This window comes from Apostichopus japonicus, chromosome 4, assembly GCF_037975245.1.
Source record: "Apostichopus japonicus isolate 1M-3 chromosome 4, ASM3797524v1, whole genome shotgun sequence".
Lineage (NCBI taxonomy): Eukaryota > Metazoa > Echinodermata > Holothuroidea > Aspidochirotida > Stichopodidae > Apostichopus > Apostichopus japonicus.
The window spans coordinates 3,763,906-3,790,352 of record NC_092564.1 but is presented as its reverse complement, the minus strand read 5'-3'; the positions used below and the strand labels follow the sequence as shown (position 1 = coordinate 3,790,352).

The 26,447-nt window shown below is 36.6% G+C and overlaps 1 protein-coding gene across 6 annotated transcripts; it reads right to left on the bottom strand.

Annotated features, from left to right (window-relative positions):
* LOC139966175 (uncharacterized) lies at window positions 1–26,447 on the bottom strand. Of its 6 annotated transcripts, none has more exons than XM_071968942.1 (22): window positions 26,268–26,447; window positions 24,653–24,737; window positions 23,783–23,891; window positions 22,935–23,006; window positions 19,605–19,676; window positions 19,189–19,260; window positions 17,890–17,961; window positions 16,982–17,053; window positions 16,424–16,495; window positions 14,804–14,875; window positions 14,096–14,167; window positions 13,814–13,885; window positions 13,444–13,515; window positions 11,030–11,179; window positions 10,244–10,312; window positions 9,080–9,148; window positions 7,866–7,937; window positions 7,200–7,256; window positions 6,387–6,574; window positions 4,063–5,699; window positions 3,533–3,659; window positions 1–3,259 (listed from the first exon to the last, which is right to left on the bottom strand). In XM_071968942.1, the coding sequence occupies exons 2-22, from the start codon at window positions 24,705–24,707 to the stop codon at window positions 3,117–3,119; spliced, it is 3,396 nt and encodes a 1,131-aa protein (XP_071825043.1). In that variant the 5' UTR covers window positions 24,708–24,737; window positions 26,268–26,447; the 3' UTR covers window positions 1–3,116. The 6 variants fall into 6 exon arrangements, with proteins under 6 accessions (XP_071825043.1, XP_071825044.1, XP_071825045.1 ...); XM_071968943.1 differs by lacking the exon at window positions 26,268–26,447 and adding an exon at window positions 25,492–25,550; XM_071968944.1 differs by lacking the exon at window positions 26,268–26,447 and adding an exon at window positions 25,457–25,506.

Below are 26,447 nucleotides of genomic sequence, written 5' to 3'. Positions count from 1 at the left end.
CAAATGAAAAGGATAAGTTGTGCTTGCGTGGGCTGTAATATCGTATACAAAACGTGTATCTTTTGAACAGGTAATATTTAAGCTTAATATAATTAGCAATAAAATCAAAAAGTGTGGAAAATGTTAAAGTTAGATGAAAAAGAATATCAAGTGCCATATTATGCGACAAAATTGCAACACTTTAACATTGCAAATAGAACATAATCAGTGTATTATAGAAAATAACTTTTAATAGAAGACCCTTTTCAGTCAATTTAAGAAGTTAACATTTTGTAGTTCCGTTCATTATCATTTAATGCAAAGTTAGATATTTTCCTTTCAAATGGAATAAAAAGTTTTCACCAATCGTTGTAAAAAAAAACCTAAGCTATAATCTAAATTCAAATCGTGGCGTTTACAATTTAATTTGTGTCAGTGGCATAGGAAGGTACTTTTGAGTGGGGGGGGGGGGCTGAAGACTGATGGGCGGTCTGGGGAGTGGTCTTAGCATAGGCGTATGGGACCATTTCAGTTTGGGGGGCAGAAATGTTTGTGCCCGAAAGTTCCCGTGACACTATCTAAGCGGAGCGCCACCATCGGTTGGCGCGTAGCGTACAAGAAAATTTTTGGTAAAAAATGCCTCTCAGATTGCAGGAAATTGCGCTTCTGAGGCCTTGCAAGTTGCATCAAAACATTCTTTATTTTATTACCTCACGTTTTAGAAATTTACACTTCCCCAAAAATTTGGTAAATTAGAAGAAGAAAAATGGTAACATCACTTTGAAGGGGAAAAATAGGACAGTATAGTTTTTAAGCTCCTTTTTATTTACCGTATTTATTATTTTAACACAGTACTCAGCTACCTCCAGAAAAACATATATTGTTCAACGAAACGTAGGCGGGATAATGTCGCTGTGTCAGGTGAGACTGCAATTTGTCTCACAAAAAAAGGATAAAATATAACAAAGAATATGATAAACCTGTACTTCTAGGCTTGTAGGCACCCCCTCCCCCACCCCCTTACCATCCATGAAAAAGGGAAAATGTTTCTTATATACACTCATGTCGGAAATGTCCAGGTGTACAGTTGACTAGTTAGAAAAAAAATGATCGTGCAAAAAGCGTGGTAGCCCAGATGAGCTGCGCTTACGGTTGTGTTACACGGAAATATTCGGGCATCATGATGCTAAATAAAGTAAACATGGAATTGTCGGGCAAAAATTTGAAAAAGATCCGGGCAAGCTACTGCATATTTATGAAAAAAATCTCTTCTTAGGCTGCCCGAATTTTTCAGGACTTTTGCCCGAATTTCTTGTCCTCTGGAAATTAAGGGGGCAGTCTGCCCCCGCCTCGTACGTTTATGGGTCTAAGGGGAGGGGGTGTCCCTCTCCCCTTTTGAATTTTTTTTCCATTTCCAGGTAGCCCCAGATGCAATTTGGTGCAATATAGCACACTTCAACACCCACTCCATTTTGTAAACTTAATATTGTATTTTCACCTGGCCTTAGATGCAATTTGGTGCTCCAAATGATTTTTTTTTCTCATTTGGAAATGAAAAAGGGGTTTTCTGACTTGCGAAGTGGGGAGCGGAATGATACTTCCGCCCTTCCACATTTTTCACTGGGGGGGGCTTGCGCCCCCAAGCCCCCCGGTTCCTACGCCCTTCATTTGTGTTCGTTTACAAAATAAAATGGCTTCCCAAATAGTGAGAGCGAAACATAGAAAATAGAAGAGCAATAGTATACGAATAATGAACATTTACAAACTAGACGGTACCATACCAAACTTCCCAATAAGAAAATTGGATTTAACAGGTAAAACTATAGATACAACTAGCAAAATAAACATATGGAGAAGTAAGAAATTCGAGGTAAACTTTCAAAGGAACAACATCCTACCCCCACCCCCTTCTCACACCCCAAATAAATGTATATGAGAAGGCAAATAGATGAAAGCAGAAATACAAGTCCTAAATCCTAACACAAGTATTCCGTTTGTGCCTAATTACAACCCCTCATGAAATACTTTACTCTTTCAGATATGATTTTGCTTCATTCAAAGACGGCCAGTCTGTAGGAAAAGCATGTAAGCCCCCCCCCCACCCATGCTAACTTTTCGTCAACCCCCCACCTTAGATTTCTATTCACTTCCTCCAGACATTCTTACCCAGTGTCCACCTCCGCAGGTTATATCTGTAGCGGAAAACCTCTGTGCCAAATATGCCCCTATATTACCCCGGATACTGTGATAAAAAAAATCACAATATTGACTATGGTCTAAAAGCCCCTTCCCTCTCTTGTTATCTCATTTATATATTCTAATGTATTCTTTGTAGAGAGGGCAGTTATGTAGGTGAAACAGGCTCTTGGTTCCGCTTACGCTTGAATATTCACAAGAAATCATCTTCGTGATTAATTAGCAGGATTCCCCCTTTTCTGATCATTTCAATCTTAATAGACATTCTGTCAAAACCTAAATGTATTCTAATTGCCTTGAATTTCAAATCAAAGTTTGAAGGTAAACTGAAAGAAATCGCATGGATCTTTGGTATTAAGTCTCACATCATCGGCCTCAGCAAAGACTTGGGACCCATTAACAACTATCAGTTTTACTAACACATTAATCCGTTCTTCCTATTTTTTGCTCCTTAATCCGCTATTTAGTACTAAATCCACCAATACCACTTACACTTATATGGCGTCATACCTTCATTATGTTTCATTTTGTACTTTTCATTCCACTGCCAAGAATTACTGACGAAGATCCCACGGAGGGGGGGGGGGCAAAAATTACGATATAATTTCTAAAACAGTACTCCTTATTTGTCAATTATGAGCCATAACTTACTTCTCTGTTTTTGTCTAATAATATTTTCCTTAGAAGTACATGTGGATATATATACTTATATATTGAACGTATAGAAATTCCATAAAATTCTGCCATTATTTACATAATAGAATCTGTACAGCCGACAATGCAGATTTGTCAAAAGGTTTTTTTTTGTGTGTGATCTTTTTGGCTTTTTGGGTGAAAAATTATTCAGGTGCATATCTTAGTATACTTGGAAGGTAATGGTAAAGGCAAATGCGAGCAATTCTGCCTACGTCACTCTGCATGGCGTCTTATCCTTAAGAAAACTACTCTGGGTTTGGGCTTGTCCGTCTTCTTTCATATGATTTCTTCTTACGCCATGGAAAAATGTTGGCTCCTCGAACAGTATTAATGATTTTTACCAAACCAGCATTCTTTATATGCAGAATAACTGTACACAAAACTTCACCTGAAACATAGATAAAGGAGAGAATAGGAATAACACACAATGATGACTGCATGCGTAATGTTAATCCATTTGTCGACCTAAATGTCATAAAGAATCAACTAAAGAATGTATTTTATGTTAGCTTTGTTTCGATGGGTAACTTAGAACATAAAAGTAAATAAAAAAGTATACCTGTCTTGAGCATTTTCAGAATTCAATTACGGCAACATGTGATTCAAGAACAATCTCAAGCTCCCTAATCTTTAAATTAGGGATCTATCGAATTAGTATCACCTGTGATTATCACCAGCACCAAGACGTTCAAAAGAATCAGCACAATTGAAACTGGATCCTCGTAAGTATCGGGAATTTTATTCGCAGCCACTAGAACGTTGATAAAAATCACCGCCAAGGACAACATCTGTTGGAAGATGAATATAAGGAGAGCATTAAAGCATATCAAATGCAGTTTGATACTGATGGTTACTTTTGTAACATAAACGCAAAGCGTTGGTCGGATGTTCTTACGGTCATGCAATCACCACAATCCACATTTAACATTATTTTCCGCATGGGAGAAGATGGTAGTTTGATTTCATAGCAGATGTTACTATCTTATAACATATATCATTGCACCGAACGTTATGGTCAACCATATCACATGTCTACGGTGTTCAACCAAGACCAAAGTAAGCTTCTGTCATTCTTTGTCTTCCTCCAATCCGTCCATATTGTGACTTTTCAAAGAAATTTCACACGAATTCACGATGACTTTAAGTAGACATCAAAATTAAGGTTAAATTTTAGAATATCAAATATCTTACTTGCAGACTCTGTTCATAAGAGCTTTTCATAGGTCGGTATCGGGCATGTAGTACCAAAAATATCACAGATATGCACGTCGTCAGGAGTACTGTCAGTCTGTCCTCCCATCCATATAATGTGATCAAGAGAGTTTGAGAAACCTTCCTGGTTAGCTCAATGATCTCCCAAAACCAGAAATCATCTTTGTAATTTTCACAAAGGAATTCAAGCCATGGCGTCGTCATTGCGGCTTCAGTAGGCCTGGAATCATTGATGATTAGAGGAGAATCTTCATCATCATCGTCGTTATCTTCATGAACTTGATCATGTCTCGCAACTTCATCTGATCCTAGTTGTCTCAGACCCTTTTCATCATGAGCATTTCGCTCTCGCCACTTTAGCCATAGGACATAGAGAAGGGAGGCTGGAAACCCAATAATATATACCACAGTGAAGACGTAGGCTAAAGCATTGTATGTACCGAGGTTATCGCAATCGACATCAAGGTCTGATCGGAGCCGTTTAATGTAGTAACGACTGTTGTCATCCAGGAAAAATGTTTTACATGCACGTGGATAAAGTTGGAAAATTGATGAACATACGCTTGGGTAAATGATGAAGAGGAGCACGACAACGTAGGTAAACAATTTGGACTTCAATCCTTCAAACGACCTTTCGAGGTTTTTGGTATCTATCATTTGTCTGCAGATAACGTAAATTTTCTTTACAGAAAAGAAAACAACGGGGAAAAGAATGACTGCCACTGGGATGGTAACTGCCAAGATAAATTCAATTTTTGGATTGATTACCAAACGATCGTCGTAACATCGAGGTCTTACAAATAACTTCAAAATGTTCATCTCCAAAGATGAAATAAAACTGCCAATGATGATCAACGGTCCAGTCCATTTAATGTCATGAAACGAAGTGAATATTTCTCCAACGACTTGATAAAACCCGAGCAAAATTTTGATTCTAGCAATAATCACGTCTAAAATTGTTCTTGTCTCGTGGGAGCCATCTTCGTTCTTCATCTGCCATAAAAGGAACACCATAATCAACACACAGACAATGACGAATGAACAGGTTTCTAGTATAAGTACCGCTAAGCTCGGACAATGTACACAGACGTTCAGCACTGAATAGTATGTAGGTTGACAGTTGAAGCAAAGCCATCCTTGGTACCCTTTTGCACATGTTCCTTCAATTGTTCCATTATCATTTGCACAACTCTCCGGTCGAGGACATTCAAATATGACTGGAAATGTTTCATTATAGCTGGTGAAAGAATCAAGGAGGCGTTTCTCTTGTCTCACGTTGTCTATGTATTTTTTATAATTGCTCAAATTTGCGTCAGGAATCTCCCAGGTCCACATAAAGCCAGGAAGCAGGGCCTTGTAGTCTTTGGAACAATTAAGACCATCTTCTTGACAGAGTGTGCAGGGACCGTAACGGTCTGTACGTGCATAGTTCTCCTTGCAAGAGCACGCTCGATATCCGGCAAATGTCGATTGATTGGTACCTTCTGGGCAGACTTCACAGTCCTTAGTTGAAGACCCTCCACCATCTTTTACATAAGTACCCATGTTGCATTGCTTGCATGCCATTTGCCCACGGACAGAGGCTACCTGTCCGATTCCGTCTTGGAAAAATCCACCTACATTGTAATAGCAAATTACAGATAATTAACAAAGATTAAGTTCTCGCTTTAAAGAAGGCAATTTACTTTCCGTTTGGGGATTTTTGTTGTTCTGATTCGGATCTCACGGGCAACTGGCTAAACATGAATATTATACTGCATAACATACTTTAGCAATTGTTACATTATCTAAAAGGTCTTGTCAAATCAAACCTGTTGTTAATTTCAACCGAATTACTTGCAAGCTCCTGATAATTATTTACAAATCGTTCAATGGCGTGGCTCCCTCTTATATCTCTGACATGCTCCAAGCATTCACTCCGATAAGACGTCTTTGCTCCAGTAAGATGCATTTTCTCCAAGATCAACGGCCCAAACATACGTGGGGTGACAGATTGTTCGAAGTAGCTGCTCCTCGCCTCTGGAATGGATTACCACTAGAATTCAGATGTTGTGCTTCCCTCACTTTGTTAAAAGAAACTGTCTGAAAACTCATCTTATGCGCCAAGCATTCATCAATGTTACCAATTTTTATTTTGTTCATTCGTAGTTGCTTTTTTTTTCTCTCTTACTCTCCCGCGCCTTGAGCACACTTTCGGGTGGATATACGCGCGTTATACATCACTGTTGATATTATTATTATTATTGTTATCTTATTTATTATTTTTAGCACTTAAGAACGACGTAATATATTTAACATATCACCTCGAGGACAAGAATGGCACCCATCCTGTTCTCTATCAGCGAAGGTACCTGGTTTACATGGAACGCACTCGTAGAATACATCACAGGAGAACCCACTGGCGTTGAAATATTCTGCCATCATCTGCTTTAAGAAGAACGCAGGTCCTTGCATAGGTATTGGAGGTAAAGACTGAGGGGTAACACATTTCCTGAGTAATAAACACATTTAAAAGAAATGTTAGAAATTGACCAAGTTGATTAATAAAAGTAACATGTTCTGTTGCAATGGATGTTGCCGTTAGAGTGAATTGAAACACCGACTGGTAGCTAACTAACTGGATATTTAGTTCACAATAGTTTCGTTAAATATTCACCAAGGCTTTAGGAGCCAACCAAAAACTTATTTGAAACCACATCAATGGGTGAGAGTGTATATCGCTATACTACTTTCACTGAGGGAGGTGACCACAACTGCATTGCAATTTGCAATCATGCTCAATAGCAATTTTGAATAGATCAAGATAATTTCTTGCCAAATGTGATTGTGTACCGCGTGAATTGAGAGTGTGCGACATCATCAATCCTTCACCTTTATAATGTAAGTGATGATATTTCAATACCACATTGTCAAATTTTAAATGAATGGTAACAGGGTGATATATCACACTTAAGGTATTGGGCCATTATAAAGAGGTAGAGAGACCAATAGAGAGAGGCAGAGAGATGCTGAGAGAGGCAGGTGGAGTTAGAGGCAGAGAGATGGGCAGACAGAAGTACTTGTTTATTTATTTATTTAGGTATACCAATTAAAAAATAAAGGCACCCGTAGCTCACATGATTTCGTGATTAGAGTCTCGTGGTAATTCAGACAGCGAAGCACAGTTCAGGTAGCTAGAGAAAGAAACGTGTATAAACACTTATAAATAAATATGTCTCCCGAATAAAAAACTGAACACAAGTATCACAAAAATACACAGGCAATAACAACAGGCTTTAAACTAGAAATTATAATATTGATGTAATTTAAAACCAATTTCTGGAGCAACGAAGACGGGACGGAGGCGAATAAGCAAGGGGTTACGCCCCAACTTCTGTGAGAAACCTGCAACGTTCACCTTTCACAAATGATCCGTTTCCAATTTTGGTAGTGAAACATACACCTTTACCTCAATGTAGCACTGCTATCCCTTTAAAATTAAGGCTAGTGTTGCCACTTTCACAACATGGAACACTCAGTCGCGCAAAGGAATTTGCGTAAGCACTACACAGAAGATTAATTTTGAAGAAAATTATGAGTAGTTTTGTTCTGACCCTCAACCTAAAACCACACATCCCACTTCAACCTGAAATTTGGTTCCAAAGAGTTTTACTTGTCTTGCCACCTCTGCTGCAATGCCTGTTCAAACCTTCTGATAAATGCCAGGAGATATGTAACGGAAATAACTATCGTCAACAACATATTTCATAAACCTTCTCATGTATGTCGATGATTTTACTTACAGTGAAGTGTCACTATCAAGTTCCATCAACAACTTAAGCGATAAAGTCTTTATGTCGTTTCCGTAGAGGTGACTAAAATTTAAAGAAAAAACGTATATTTTGTTATGCTTGTGACGTATTCAATTTCGGTTGGGGTTTGATAGCATAAATGCCCTTCAGCAGGGGTGCGACGAGTTTATTGTACTGGGGCGGGGGGGGGGTGGGTCGGCTAAGATGCTAAGGTGTCGAAATGATGGGTTTTATTGAGAAATATACGGGCCTCCAGCTATATATGAGGACACCTTATCAGGTAGGCAATGAGCACTGGTATATTTATGCATATTTATTTATATATATATATACATATATATATATATCTATATATATATATATATATAAGGTGATATGACAGGTATAAAGTAAATAAATAAAGATCAACACACCAGAAACATTATTCTTCACGACCGGTTTCGTCCTTTTGGGACTCATCAGGCGAAGAAAAGAATCGAACCCCGGATCTTGTGACACAGTCCGTACCACTCGATCACAGTGATTCTACAGGTGTGTGAATGCGTATAAACTGGCTTTGTATAAATGTAAATGAGGGCGTATTACCCAATCACTTCTTAAATACGGCTTGGCATGCCTATAACAATTAGTGGTAATTCTGTGTATATTGTCAGATTCAAAGCATCAGGGGTGCACTATGTACAGTCATGACACTCTGAGTTTCACGCTTTGGAAGATCATCAGAGTTGTTTGATAATCGTCCAACGCGAGAAACTGTGAGTAATAACTACGAGTGTTCCACTAGTCCATCCATCCGTCCGTCCGTCTGTCCGGCCACCCGCCCGTCCACCCGTCCGTCCGTCCGTCCGTCCGTCCGTCCGTCCGTCCGTCCATCCATCCATCCATCCATCCATCCATCCATCCATCCATCCATCCATCCATCCATTTCATCCATCCATTAATATGTAAATATATATATAAGGGTGTCCGCATATAAAGCGGGAGGCCCGGGTTCGAATTCTGGTGGAGGCTGATGGAAGTTTTTTTCAGTGTTCTTGATTTTCCAACTAACTACGATTTCAATTATATATATATATATATATATATATATATATATATATATATATATATATGAATATATATATATATATTATATTATATACATACGTTTGTATATATATATATATATATATGAATATATATATTTATATACGCAGTATACTTACACCTCTTTAATCTTCGATCCCGTGAAAGGGTTGTCTAATATTTCAGTCAAGTTATTTCCAAACAAGTATCTGGCATATAAAGAATTTATATGATTTATTCGTATGTATGTCTTAGTGACTCCACATGAAGTTTCATATATGAATGCTCAGGGTTCCATGAAGAAGATAACTATGAACAATGAAGAAGATAATGAACGCACAAACAGTTCTTATCTTAGGATAGACTATGCCGGAAGGAAATTCATATAGACGGGTATATAAATAACGAAACGCGTACTATTACGCACCCTCACATACACCCATAGGTACACATAAGCAGTTATGACACGCGCAATATAAGCTAAATATCCAAATTATTGAGGCATAGCTGGATTATTGTTTCAATGAAGTAAACCACAATACAATAACTTCGGAAAGATATTACAAACAACTAAATAATATAAAATGACATATGATCTTGTACCAAGATCTCACAAGAAGTATTTGATGAAACTTGTTACATGTTTGCTAGGATGGTGGTTTCTAGATGCTGCTGTTGGAATAGGCATGTTTCGTGACGTCGTATGACCAGGGAGTTCCATAACAACTCCCTGGTATGACGGTGCTCTTGTTTATACATACAGATAATAAAACATCAAGTTCGGAAACATGTTAACGATAGCATTCCATTATTACAATAAGACATAACAAATAGTTGAATTGTAAATTGTTCCCAAGTGTTGACAGTTAGACAAACATTCAGCAGGAGAACCGTATTACAAAACTAAAGATTATTTGTTTTGTTCTTGTATTGCGGATTCATTCATAAAAGACACTGTAAGAGTTACTATTCATGTAGCAATGCTATGTCGACATACGATATCATTCAATTTTTTTTAAAGCAGCACTTAAAAATTAAGTTATTAGGTGCAACTAAACAATATGTAAGCACGCTTTTAATATCTTCAGCAATTGCGAATCATGGCACCCATTCTGTATAATATCTAATCTGCTAAATGTACGCACTAAGTAATTAAAATGTAAAAGAAAGTATACTTCCATTACGAAATTATTGTACTATACTGTTGTTAATGCAAACATCCTATAACGTCCCTAAGTGTCTTCACCAAGCAAAGAATAGATATTCATGATATATGAATTACCATAATAAATTTAAAAACTCACATATATGCGAGATTTGGTCCACTGAATGCGCCGTCATCTATTACATGGATATAGTTATTTGACAAAACGCTGTGAGAGCATGAGAAAAATAAAGTAAACAACCCTGCCAGATATGAGAACACAGGAAACACATATGAAGATGATAGGTATCCTGTGTATGTGACTAGTCAATGATTGTGTAGTTTATCTAAGACGCATTTTCTGTCATATAATATGTATGTCACTCATATATTTATATATATGACATATGTAATCTACAAACATATGTAATCCGTTATTTGCTCCTTAATCCACTTCCCGTATAGTCATAGTTTAATTGGTTCTAATTCCACCAATGCAACTTACACTTATCTAGAGTCATACTTTTATTGTGTTAAATTTTGTACTGTTCATTCGATTGTCAAGTATTGATGACGAAGGTCCCAGGGGCACCAAAATTCCAATATATTAAGTATATGCAACATATGTTTATAAAAGTATTATTTTCTCCAGTTGGTAAACGATTTGAAGCAAACCAAAGGCATTTTTTAGTTTATAATATGCTCATGGGAACAGCAATCTCAGTGCTAGTGCTAGATGCATTCACAAATTATTACTAACTTTGACAACTTGAATTTTCGCGATTCAAATTCTACGGAGTGTGGTTCTAACCTGAAAGATGCAATAAAGTTCAAGCAATTTTACCGCGTAATTATTTTGAGTCATTCAGCCTCGAACCCATTTTATCCCATACTTTACCAGATACGTTTAACTGTGGTATGAACGAAATTGCAAAGTGAAACTCACACCATGACTAAGTCCACGAGATAGTCAAATGTCCCTTGAGGAATGGTTTTTATGTGATTCATTTGCAAGAAAAGAGCCTGCAGAGTTTGTGTGTGGTTCGCTCGGAACATTGTAGGTGATATCTCTGAGATATTAGCATCAGACAAGTCTCTGTGAAGAAGCAAGTTAAATGATGATGATTGAAACAGGCTACAGAATGCGAAATTTGGGAATTTGGGAATTGTGTGGCCTAGAGTGCGTTCAGTGCGCGTGTAATTCATGTTAAGGAAAGCTAATACAAAAACAACATAATATAAATAATTATAATCACCAGTTAAGCCCTAGGTTATCGCCTCATTCTCCCGCGACAATTTCAGACACATACAACACATTTCTTGCTGTATTTCCCCTTCTGTGATTTAAACACTGTTCCCGCTGTCTATGTATCGTCCTTGCATTGAAATTTAACCTTCCTATTGATTTCAGCAGAATGTGTGCTATCTGTTTATGCTAGACATTTAATGGCAGTTATATCTGTTCACTTTTATTGCATTACACTGATATTCTTCCATACGAAAGTCGTATATTGGTTAAACCCAACCGTTCAAATGCAATCGTAAAATAATGTGACGAATATACATTACTGAATTGGCATGTGGCTTCGCTACATCATGCTCACACATATGAATTAATGGGATTGCATCTGTTGGCATGTGGCTATCGCTCTTAAATGTTCACCCTTACGTCGGGCCGGTTTCCATCAAATGATACGTCGCTTCGCTACTTCTTGCTCACACTTTTAATAGGGGTTTCATCAGTTGATGAGGTAATCACATTTCCTGTGGGTTTAAACTTACCCCCCCCCCCTTGAAGTTTTAAAGATAGTCCTCAGATGTAATTCACCCGTGGGAGCGTGTCAACTCTTTTGTTCTCACGCTCAAATATTACAAACAAGTTTTAGAAGTTTTTTACTTCTGACCTATAGAGATTTTAGACACGGGTGTTCGTTTCTAGACGATACGCATATTCGGCGCTACTTATTTAGAGATTTTCTTGGCTGCATTAGGGATTGTGTCTTTGAGGCAAGGTGCTATGTAGGCCTAGTAATAATATTTGGGATTCCCTTACTTAAAGTATACACTCCCTAGCATATTAAAACAAACTGAAGCAATAATTTGTCATTTTGAAGTGCAGGTCCGGGGCAGTGACATTGTCAGTTTTGTATTGGCTTAATGTGATGGGTCGGGCAGAAGATTTGGATGACATATTTTGTAGAAAAAAACAAATCCAGCTCAGTCTACGCAACCTATTGCGTGTGGTGCGCCATACAACTATGCTACTTTAAACTCTTTTTCGTCCAATTTGCACGTTAACAACTGAATTCAACACTGGAATCGGCGACCTATGTATCCCATATTCATGGGCGGCCATCAGCGGTTTATTTGCTCTACACTAGTACTGCTTAATTAATTTGCGGTCTACCTTAGGTCTGTGTAAAATTCATACAGTAGGTAACATGTTCCAACGGGGTCTGCCCGATATTCATAAGGTCCGCTATTCATAAGGGTCATTGTTCATAAGGTTCGTTATCATATCTTGCATTTTTTCGATAAAAAGGTTCGCTATTCACAATGGAAATAAAGGTTCGTTATTCATAATAAAAAGGGATCATAATTCATAAGGTCCGGTATTCATAATGGAAACAAAGGTTCGATATTCATAATGGGCAAAACGGTTCGATATCCATAATGGACAAAAAGGTTCGTTATTCATAATGGGACAAAGGGTACGATATTCATAATAGAACAAAGGGTTCGTAATCCATAATAAACAAAAAGGTTCGCTATTCATAATGCAGCGAAGGGTCCGTAATTCATAATGGCAAAAAAGGGTTCGTTATTCATATAAGAGAAAGGGTCCGATATTCATAATCGATCAAAGGGTTCGTAATCCATCATATGAAAAAAGGTTCGTTATTCATAATAGGAGAGAAGTGCGTCATACAAGAGAGAATAAATCAACTAAATTCAAATGGACCAATTTACCCTTCATTTGGAATTACCGAATGTTTGCGTTATTTACCGGCTTCCTAGCTTCACCTTTAATCACCCTCGGGGCAAGTCGCTTACAGCACCGTCTATTAGGAGCCCATTCCGTAGTCACATGACGTTAACGGATGGATGTGTATTAAAACGTACAATGGTGGCGTTCTGTTTTAATATTTGCTTGAAACTTCAAGATAAAATTATGTTCTTGTATGGTCACTTTAAATCATAAATCCGCCTTTATAGCTTAGTATAACACGGTCTCAGTATGACATTAATTACTGACAGAAGAGCACAGAGCACGATCCACTGTAGGTATACACATATGCATAGCTTGATTGGAAGGAAGGCGAGGACGTGAAATTAAGAAACTGAATTTCATCTACTTACAGTGCGAATTGTAGTTTTACGTTTGTAAAGAGATCTGGCGGAAGATCTTGCAGGCTGTTCCCTGACAGATATCTGAGGAACATTAAAGGGGAATTACTTATTGAAGATTTTATAGTACACGATATATGTATAAGCATAGTACATACGTAAACAGTGTTGAAGCAAACGATCAATCATCACTTCAGAATTATGAATAGGCATCCGAAAATAAACTTCGTGCTATTTTGTGGTGGTACTGCATAAAGACAGGTTACAAAATTCATAGCACTTTACGAGCTATTTTCTTCTTATTTATATTGGAGATTACTTTAGTTTACTTTGAGCATTGGCCAGGCCAGGAATCGGAGAGTATTGGCCTCGGGATACTTACAACATTACCCTAACTACGAGCCCCTGGAAGGAGTCTTTGCAGACAGTGTGGATGCCGTTGTCTCGTACGTCACTGGTAAAGAAATGGATAATCAAAGATAAAGCTAATGGAAAAAAAGTAATAATAATACATCGAACATTAAAAAAAAAGCAAGATAAAAAAATATGTAAAAAAATAATTGGGATGGCTTAACGATTATTTGAAAAGACAATGGAAGAAGTTTGATTGAAAAGTGTACGGACATTCTTCCATGAAAATGTATGTGCAGTACTGTATACTTACACCGTATTTGCGCTGGAAAAGCTCTGAAATATATTATTCGAAAGGCGTGATATTTTGTTGTTTTGTAAGTACCTGGAACGATATGATAATATGTAGAGTAAATAATTTATTACTATTAAGATAAACATGAGTATAAAAATACTTCTAACACGTTTAATTTCTTTTTTATTACGCCGTACAATACTCAGTGGCAAATTATTCGTAAAATCTCATGTTGATGAAACCATCATATTTAATAAAGCAATAAAGACATATTTCTTGCTACAACTTTTTGTTGTTTGTTATCATTTAGATTTACAACCATATTTTCCAGCATGTATAGAACATGGTTATAGTCTTTTGTACAGTATACTAACAAAAGTACATAGTGACACACAGAGGCTATGGGATCTTCAATATTTTCAGCCTTTTGATGTTTACTCATGGATAACTTAAGTTACTAAGAGAGACCTTGCAAGATACATATTGTAAACTTATATTTTGAATATTGCTAATTGGAAATTGTTTCAATCTTGGTAATGTCATGTGGATACAAACTGAAGTTGCAGAAAAAAACTTTGGTATTGGTTTCCCCGATAACTCATCCGTGTGTATTGTTCGTTACAAGAAAAATCGAGAAAGACATTAATCAAACCATTCCATACGACATACTTACTTCGCATTTGTAGGCTACCAACAGAAACCACAGTGAGTGTGCATTGTACTTACATAAACCGCATTGAATGTAAATCAATAAACATGTCATCGGAAAGAGTCGTGATGAAGTTGTTGTATAAATACCTGAAAAATATTGGCAAGAAGGTTTAGTCATAGGACTGTAAAACAAAAGTGCTTAATTGAGGGATGATTTGATCAATACGAAATAGCAAAGTGGTTAAGATAGGAGAGATTTAAAGGCATTGAAGACTCGCCCCAAACCGCGTGCCGCGCTCTGAAAAAGTTAACTTTCCGTTGCTTGTAAGCGAAGTTTTCTGCGTGTCGCTACAAAATGCAGACAGTAATGAAACGTGATACCTTGTTATCTTAAGCTGGACCTGATATGTCCATCGCTGAATCGTTTGCACACTGTGTTGTGGGTATTGACAGCAGCTGCATGTACTGAATGTACACTAGTGTCTAATTACCGAAGGTAGCAAACTGTGTCCGTATTTTCTGGGATCGATGGTGGTGTCTAACACTTCTGTTACACCTCTTTCGAATCTAGGTCAGATTACCAGCATCAGACGTTTCTTTTTGCGCGAGTCTTCACACCCTTTAAACTACTAACATGTTGGTTTGACGTAGCCTACGTGCACCACTAACACTTCTTCAGCACGTTGGCAGTGTAACAATGTGATAGTGCTTTATAAAAACATTTATGACGTATCATTGCCTAATTCTTTTGATGAAAAGTGACGAGTACTGACAGTGTACTATCATTAACCACCTTAGTCTTAAATCAACTAGCTAAAAAAAAAAATGAGTATCCAAAATCATAGTCAGAAAATATATAAACTATTTTTTAGTGAGTGGTTAAAATTTCCCAACGCATCCTGACAATGCAATTAACATTCATCAGGGAGCAAGCAAAAGCATATAAGAAAGTTCATGAAACCATGACAATTGCTTATGAAAATTCCGTTTCCGAAGATTTTTACTTGAAAGTCATTGACAACAAGTCTCGAAATCATTGCAGTTACTCAGCGTCTATTGACTGTAATATATGTTTAATCGCAAAAACGAAGGCTGCGACAAAATCAAAACAAACCCAAGCCCAGAAGTTATCCTTCAAGTTTTCGGAATTCTATCATCACATGTAAATAATTTTTCTATGAAAACAACACATATACAAATTGTAGATTGATCCATACAAAATATGAGGTACATATGATGCCATATGTGTGAGATGGACATTGGAGGATTCTTAATTTGAATTTGAGTTCTTCAGCTGTCTTTAAAATATATAAATATTCATTAACTTTTAAAGTCAGTTCAGGTGTATATCCAATTTAATACATTTCTGCAAGTTATGAAGTTCAACTCGCTTACATTATGCAAACAGTAACTTGCGACGCATTTAGGCTATTTTGTGTTTTTAAATTCATAAAAAGCTCGATTTATTTATATATCTTATCTAAGATCCGTTTTAACTATTAACTGAAGATAGAATCAACCATGCTAAATCCTTTTTGGTATCCCGATATCAGTTTAGGCATATTAAGATAATAAATTACTTTCTTTTTACCTGCATTTTCCATTTCAAATTTCGTTTAAGTAACATGGCGAATTATAAACATTTTACTGCTGTAAGCAAATTATAGTACACTAGCTCGACGTATTTGAACTTACAGATTCGTCAGACTTGTCAAGTTTCGAAAAATACCTTCTGGAAGGATTGAAATTTTGTTGTTGAACAGGTACCTGGTGAGAAAGGAAATTACCAATGATTTTTTACATGCTCTTTGTTGGTGCCAATCCACTTGCGTCCGATAACATTATAATACATCAACTAAAAAACAAACAAACAAACTGTCGATTCGTCACAAGAATCTTTAGCATGGTGACGGGAGAAAATGAAAACACAATTTTGTTATTTCATCAACCAAAATGGAATATTGGAATAATATAATTTGAAAGGAGTTATATCTTATTTTTTCTGCCTTTGTCTAATCATGTTATTTGGAGTACAATATGATTTGGCGCCTTATTATACAAACAAGACTTAGAATGTATAACATGGATGAATACAAGCATTGAATATCTGTTTCGTATTTTGAAATATCGGCATCCAAGTTTATTCGCAATATTTAACATGCATGTGTTAATATTTGCCGCAAAGGTGGGACAACACGATCTAATCAGATAGAACTGGACGGTTTCCCGTGTGAACGTAATCAATTTACTTACAAATTGGTTAAGGCACTCAAGTTGCAAAATAAGTCGCGTGGGAGAGAATCGATATCATTGTTGAAAAGATACCTGGAGAAATAATATATCAATACAAATGATAGGCTAACAAATAACAAGAAAATAAATTCCGTGAATTAACAGACAAAAGCAATAGCAATAGCTATATCCGTGCAGCTCGTAATATTAGATACATATCATTTTGACATACGCCAAATCATGTGCTCCATCTGAATTAAAAATATAATGTAAGAATATATAAATAATTGGCATTTTTGGTCACCTTGGGACGCTCGTCGGCAATACTTGCAAATTCCTATATATTTTCTACGCCAGTACTCCTTATTTGTCAATTATGAGTCATGTCTTATTTTTCTGCTTTTGTCTTATATTATTTTCGTTGGAGTTCAACATATATAGGCATATATCTATATGTCTGTCTGTCTGTCTGTCTATCCGTCTATCCGTCTATCCGCCAATCCGTCTATCTGTCTATCCGTCTATCCGTCTATCCATCTATTCATCTATCCATCTATCCATCTATCCATCTATCCATCTATCGATCTATCGAATCAATCCATCCATGTCGAATGTTACGTGATGTCACAGCTTTCTCTTTTGTGGAGTTCGATTCGTAAGACTTCGATAAGTTTACAATGTGTTCTCATGTGTGCTATATTGTGTGCGACGACTACACTGCATACAGTATAGGCCTATTCGCATAGTACGGATGCTGGTTTTAGGAGGGCCATTCACTCGGCTCTCAGTCGAACTCCAGAAATGGGAAAAAAGGGTGTCACGCAAAAATCCCGGAATACAATACTGTTGCTGAGACGACATAATATCAATATTTCTTGGATTGAAATGACTAACATCTTACTAATAATCACAGTCTTACTAATACTCACAGTTGTGTTAGTTTGTGTAAGTTCCAAAATATGTCTTGCGGAAGCGATTTGATATTGTTTTTATTAAGGAACCTGAAAACAACAACGGAACGGTGAAATGAATACAAGTGGATTGAAAGTATGCTTTCATTCTTGACATAAGTGTTACAGGATAAAATTGCCCGGGTTATTTGAAAGTACAGTGATGAATTTCAAACTGTTAAGTGCTAATGATCTAGCTATAAGCTAGAACTGTGGCTTGTGTCATTATTCTCTGATTCATCTGAATAAATTGGGCAATTCGACAACAATACAAAGATGGATCAAGTTGTCGAAATATCGTTGAAACTGCGAAAATGTTAACTTTTCATGAGTCAACAGTTAATATATTACATATCCACTTTATCATTTGTTTCGAAGTGAATCAGTTGCAGTTTAGTACAATTAAAGAAACAATCTATTACTTAATGAGTTATTATTAAACAAAATGAAAGCGACTCCGTGTAAATTAGCCGTCAGATGTTCCAAAAATGAAAACGAAAGAATTCGCAAGTCACGTATAGTTGCTCACTCAGACAGAATAGTAAACCATTTTATGCAGCATGACATCAATTTTAACTTCCTGTTGCATGCTCAATGGATTCTTAACATAAAGACAATTCACAGCAGTATAAACACACTGCTACCATTAATAAGCTATATTTATAATTAATAAGAAATATATCTATTACTGTATGTCATTAATAGGCTAAACAGTACACCCATTGCACATTATAATCAATGATCATATCAAGTCACTCACAATGCGCACTGTGCACTGGGAGATGCATGACATTCTATTGAAAAGAGTGAATTAGAATTTTGTGGCAAATAGCTGAATAATGTAGTCGGGTTAAAGAACGACTTTGTCAAGTTTAAGGGGAGAAATTATAGCGTGCAGATTTTTACTTGGTTAGTATATTGTGTTGGAAATTTGTTCATAATTCTTTCCGAGGTACACATTATTCACAGAGTAAAAAATCCTTACACATCAAATGTACAACAGTCTGGTGAAGACTGACAACGAAGCACTCGTTGTACAGTTCCAATAACAAATATCCCAATTTCAATAACAAATCGATTTGACATCATATAGAGGAAATAAAGCATGTTTACGAACCTTTGGCGTATGACTCAAATTTCGTTTTTTAATGGCAACACATCGGTTTACATTTGAAATTTGAAAGTTTGAAATGAACAACGGTGCGGCTACTTTCGAACTAACATTTATAGATGATGAGGTATGTTATGGACTGCAACATATACATATATAATACTCACAAAACCTCTAGATTGGTCAAGTTTGAAAAGACTTCATGCGGTAGCTCACTTATCATATTACTTTGCAATAATCTGAAACAAGAAGTTTGTAAATTATAAACCGCGAAATGAAATTGACAGCTTCTAATTATAGTAATTATATCAATTGTGTGATATATCGAAACCTTGTAAGCATATTAGGTTATTAACTTAATAATATAGCAAACCATGTATATGCATATATACGTTCATCGCAAATTCACAATGTGTGTAGTAAATATATTGTACATCACAGAACTAGTTGGATACTGTTTGCTATACTGGAAGTCGGGTTACTCAATTTGTGTAAGAATGTTTTGTGCATAGATATAACGGATGACGATTGCAATGCGACACTCATGTTTTACACTTACATGATAAAAAAATTACAAACTTACAGCCTTTGTAACTGGATTAAACTGCCAAAGGCCAGAGCTGAAATTGTTTTGATCTGGTTCACCATTATCACTCTCGGATTATAGAAAAGACAAAAAGGTCCATAAGCAGATAATGTAAGTGCACACTACAAATATGCGTCCATTATAACGAACAGTGGAAATGTAAGTATTACATAGGGATTGTAATGTATACACTCGAAGATCAAACGATACGGTAGAGTACACAAGAATAGTCCACACTTCTATGACACTATGGACACAATCATTTTCAAGTAGTTATGCCTTTGGTAGCATATTATATATATATATATATATATATGTATACTTGGTTAGGGTGTCCGCGTACAAAGCGGGAGGCCCGGGTTCGAATCCCGGTGGAGGCTGGGAAGTTTTTTCACTGTTCTGGATTTTGCTTCTCATTACGTTTTCATTTATATATATTCATTTGCCTTTGTCATTTACCTCCATTCCATTAACATAAAGTCTGTTCAAAGTATGTCTTTCGAGATCCGGCTTTAGGAATCACAAATGATTTTCGAGTTGGTTAGCATCATGTTTGATCTCTAGAGTAAGGCAAAATATGTCACCATAAACAGAACTAGTGTTGTTCGATACAGGTGTCAAACTCCTACAGTGAAATAACGACCTTCTTACCGGTTTCGAACCTCTGGACATACAATCAGCGTCCATGGCCTAGTTGGTTAGGGTGTCCGCGTACAAAGCGGGAGGCCCGGTGGAGGCTGGAAGTTTTTTCACTGTTCTGGATTTTCCTTCTCATTAGTTATCGCGTGATGATATATATATATATATACTTATATATATATATATATATATATATATATATATATAAACGCATTTGCATATATTATGATTAATAAAGAGGTAGTTATCGCGTGATGAGTAAGCACTGCACCCCTTCATTGGTCTTTATGACACTATCATAAGTTGATTGTTACGTCGTTCTTATAAGCTATATAGGGATGTATCTTTATTTGCCATTCGTTTAGGTGCGCACTTCATATTTTCAGAGCGTGTTAGTTCGTTCTCCCATATTGGGTGTGGGGGTGGGCGGGGGATATTAATAACCTTGAATTTTTCATTATCTATGAAAAGGGCCATATAAATGCAAACCTTTGTTTATAACTCGTGACATAAGATTTAAACTTAACACATTAATCTGATATTTATCCTGAAAGCGGCTGTGCGGTATGCTTAAATTACAAATACACACAGTTGTATGGCAGGCCATCAGTCTGAAATCGTGGGGAATCGACTTATACTGATTTAAATCGACAAATACCAATTTCCTTCGACTTATACCAGTTTCCAGCAGCTTAAATTGACTTCTACCGATTTAAATCGACATATACCAGTTTAATTCGACATATCATCGATTTAAATCGACATATACCAATTTAAATCGATGATAAGTATAATTTGGGTGCACAGGCCTTTGGGCTATAGGAATTTAGTTTCCTTTTGTTCATCCAGATCCTATTTGTCTTTTGTAATGTTTGTATTTTTTATGTCTTGGATTAAATACATAATGAATGAATAAATTGGTATATGTTAATTTAAATCGACATATACCAGTTTAAATCGATATGTCGAATTAATTCGGTATATGTCAATTTAAATCGACATATACAAATTTAATTTGACTTATACCAGTTTAAATCGACATATACCGATTTAAATCGACATATACCAATTTAAATCGATGATATGTAAAATAAATCGGTATATGTCAATTTAAATCGACATCTACCAGTTTAAATCGATGATAAGTATAATTTGGGTGCACAGGCCTTTGGGCTATAGGAATTTAGTTTCCTTTTGTTCATCCAGATCCTATTTGTCTTTTGTAATGTTTGTATTTTTTATGTCTTGGATTAAATACATAATGAATGAATAAATTGGTATATGTTAATTTAAATCGACATATACCAGTTTAAATCGATATGTCGAATTAATTCGGTATATGTCAATTTAAATCGACATATACCAATTTAATTCGACTTATACCAGTTTAAATCGACATATACCGATTTAAATCGACATATACCAATTTAAATCGATGATATGTAAAATAAATCGGTATATGTCAATTTAAATCGACATCTACCAGTTTAAATCGATGATAAGTATAATTTGGGTGCACAGGCCTTTGGGCTATAGGAATTTAGTTTCCTTTTGTTCATCCAGATCCTATTTGTCTTTTGTAATGTTTGTATTTTTTATGTCTTGGATTAAATACATAATGAATGAATAAATTGGTATATGTTAATTTAAATCGACATATACCAGTTTAAATCGATATGTCGAATTAATTCGGTATATGTCAATTTAAATCGACATATACCAATTTAATTCGACTTATACCAGTTTAAATCGACATATACCGATTTAAATCGACATATACCAATTTAAATCGATGATATGTAAAATAAATCGGTATATGTCAATTTAAATCGACATCTACCAGTTTAAATCGATGATATGTCGAATGAAAGCGGTAGAAGTCAATTTCCGTGGACTTATACCAGTTTCTAGCAACTCAAATTGATATATACCTATTTAAATAGACATATCATCGATTGAGCTCATTAACATATTCCAAATCCCGATTTCGGTGATGATTGACATGTGAAGATACATATACCAATTTCCTTCAACTTATACCAATTTCAAGCAGCTTAAATTGACTTCTACCGATTTAAATCGACATATAACAGTTTAATTCTACATATCATCGATTTAAATCGACATATACCAGTTTAATTCGACATATCATCTATTTAAATCGACATATACCATTTAAATCGATGATGAGTAAAATTAATTGGTATATGTCGATTTAAATTGTAATATACCGATTTAATTCGACATATCATCGATTTAAACTGGTATATGTCGATTTAAATTGACATATACCGATTTATTTTACTTATCATCGATTTACATTGGTATATGTCGATTTAAATCGATGATATGTCGAATTAAACTGGTATATGGCGATTTAAATCGGTATAAGTCGATTCCCCACGATTTGAGACTGATGGCCCGCCATACTGTTGATGCCTGTGGGTTTAGCACCGTCGGTGCTCTAGTTACATCATGTCGTGTTGCTTCGATTCATTGTTAATAGGCCTACTTGTAGGTGGGGCTTCACACGACAATATCGTTTCCCTAGTGATCTCATATATTTGATATGAAAGAACATTAGCAAGGGCTATACAAATTGTCGATGAACTTGATCTAAATCATCAACGTTGCTCTACAGATCATATAAAATGTTGGGTTCCATTCAGAAACCGGTGATTTACTCACAGTTCATTAAGATGTACTAATTTCCAAAAGTCATCACTGTGAAGGTCAGTTATCGAGTTGTTTCGAAGAAAACTGAAAAGAAATCTGAATAAGTTAATACGAACACATGTATATACACTGCTAAAAAAGAGTACAAAATCGGGTATAGAATCTCTCACAAAGTGACGGACGGACGGACGGACGGATGGACGGATGGACGGATGGACGGACGGACGGACGGACGGACGGACGGACGGACGGACGGACGGACGGACGGACGGACGGACGGACGGACGGACGGACGGACGGACGGACGGACGGACGGACGGACGGACGGACGGACGGACGGACGGACGGACGGACGGACGGACGGACGGATGGATGGATGGATGGATGGATGGATGGATGGATGGATGGATGGATGGATGGATGGATGGATGGATGGATGGATGGATGGATGGATGGATGGATGGATGGATGGATGGATGGATGGATGGATGGATGGATGGATGGATGGATGGATGGATGGATGGATGGATGGATGGATGGATGGATGGATGGATGGATGGATGGATGGATGGATGGATGGATGGATGGATGGATGGATGGATGGATGGATGGATGGATGGATGGATGGATGGATGGATGGATGGATGGATGGATGGATGGATGGATGGATGGATGGATGGATGGATGGATGGATGGATGGATGGATGGATGGATGGATGGATGGATGGATGGATGGATGGATGGATGGATGGATGGATGGATGGATGGATGGATGGATGGATGGATGGATGGATGGATGGATGGATGGATGGATGGATGGATGGATGGATGGTATATGGCATTGTAAAGTTTACACTCACATGAAAGTCGTCTTCACAGGTATGTTTCTTGGTACGTCAGGCAGTTTCAAACTGCCGCATAGAACCCAACTTTTGGTAGTACAGTTGCAAACATGACACGCATCTGGTACTGTATAGAATGTGTTTTCACATATGGTTATAAAGTATAAAATAATTCAATGTATTAGCGCTACATAATGCAATTTCCGGGTACGAAACGTTCAAAAACAAATGCACGCACGTAAAGATTTCAATCCTTTCTACAAAAATGTAGATTTGACAAATGGAAATGATAGCACCATTTAAGCCTCCTTAAGGAAACAAAAATCTGTCAAAGAGGAGAGCCAACCCTCCTCTTGGACTGTTCCCTAGAACGGATGTAAGCCACTATGAGTGCCTCCAAAACAAATTTCATATCGAGACAGAGGGAAGAGTATGGTCTCAACAACGTTTACTTCAGCCCCCCCCCCCCAAACACACTCCCCACTGACAGATATATCACAGACTTTCTACAGTGCATAAACTTATTACATGTATATGCGGTACAACGTATGCAGTCGAAAATATTTCAACGTTGTCTCAAAAGTGGCAAAATATCGAACTGTTTCGCATGTAAGCTCCTTCCTTTCTTATACCTTTCAAAGGGGTGGGGACACCCCTCGCAAATAGGTGGGGACACCCCTCACAATAGAGCTCTCTCCTGGACCACGCAGCATCTTAATTACCTTCTCCACTACAAAGAAAAAGGTAGTTGCGACACTCGGGGAGCCTACATATTGACTTAAAAAGTTATCAGTACAGGCGTTAATTAAACTGAAATTTATGACTCTTAAAATGGGGACATAAATGGATTTTCCCTCCTCAGACCGTGAAAGCTGGTTAGGCGCCTACCTGAGGAACCTATTTGCGATAGGCAGACAACCAAAATAAGCGTCAAAAGCTTCATTTTGGAAGCTGCTCTGGTTGGTTTCTTCACCTAAAAAAAACGAAAAAATAATACAATGTCAATAACAAAGATCAGAAAATCTAAGATAAGAACAAGGAATAAACCATTATGCATTAGATGTCGACAAAGGCGATTTGTAACGTGAGATAATTTTGATGCTCCGGGCATCGAAGAGTTTTTAACGGATGAAAATTTCATTTCGGAAACATTTCAATTCAGAAGCTGTAAACTTCGTTTTGCGGTTTGAATATAAGTAAGAGTTTAACCTGACTAGTTTTTGTGGCATTAATTATGCATTTTTAGGATTTAGGGGAAAACGTTTGTCCGTTTTATTACATAAGACTGACAAATATAGAGCATGCAACTACACACGTATGCATCGACACACACACACATATTCAAGCCTGGACTCGTCCCTTTAGATTTAACGTTATATATATTTCCATGAAGGTGCTATTATGTACCGGATTCCGCCAACCATTACACTTATTCCACTGACAAGCATCTGTTACTTTGAAACTTAACTTTAACTTACCGCTATTGATGCTTCTTACAAGTAAGAAATAAAAGACTGCCCGAGAAAAATAATGAGTCAAGTAAACTAAAATACAATCATCGTGATCCAGAGGTATATTAAAATGTCATTTATCCTTTTGTCTGATATATATTTGAAGTTTCCACAAGTTATTGACGATTGTTATCAGTAAATATATTCCCATCCCTCTGTATTAACTGACGGAATGACTCACTCTGTTGGAAAAACTTGTTATCGTTGTACACCTACTATTATATCAATGAGGAAACTGTATCTATCCGCAATTCAGCAGTCATATGATCGCATGCACTTATAACAAACTTATTGCATAGACCTATAAAATTGTCTCTATTGAAGAGGAAACCCGTGCCTTTCATAATTAACAGTATATACTATAGGACTCCGTTGCTGATTAACTCTACCTTGAATGAATAGAAACAAGATTAGTTGGTAAGGCACGAACTCAATTCGAATTTCTTGAAAAACAAAACGTCTATAAAAATAAATCTGAATTAAGCAGTCTTCTGAAACAAATGAATCAATGTAATATATTAACTCTACGTTCAATAAAATGAAAACAACTTAGGCACCTATTAAGGTTAATTTTATTTCGTATGATGCACGTACTGTATGTAACTTATTAGACAAACAGAGTTGATATATTGTAAGCTCCATTATGATTACGATATGAATAACGATCCAATGTCATTACAATCTAAGAATGATGCCATATTGAGGTATTATTATATCGATGTATCTTAAGTTTTGTTTACCCTCCCACCTCCCCCATCCCCCTTCCCCAACCCCAGCCCAGTAAAAAACATATATAATATAGACGTAAAGATAAGGTTATGCAATACAACAAAGCCATGTCCATTTTAACTCAGCAAGCCTCAGTTTGGAGCAAAATCTTATATTGATATGTTTTCAATGTAATATCCCAGAACATCTACTAAGAACACTGACTCGGTATATACCTAGTTTTTCTAATTCGTTTTAAGAATGCATGTTTTACGTTATATTACCTTCGACTCAGATCTCTCTCCAGTTGTCTACCTGTTTCACATGTGTTGATTTGGATGTTGTTGGTCAATGCCAATTGTTCTGTTAATTTTGCTTCCTGAACCTTCACTACATGCAGACAAAATTCACAAAGATTTTGAGAAACTGAAAGTTTTAGAAGTGTTCTGCAGTTAAAGAAAATG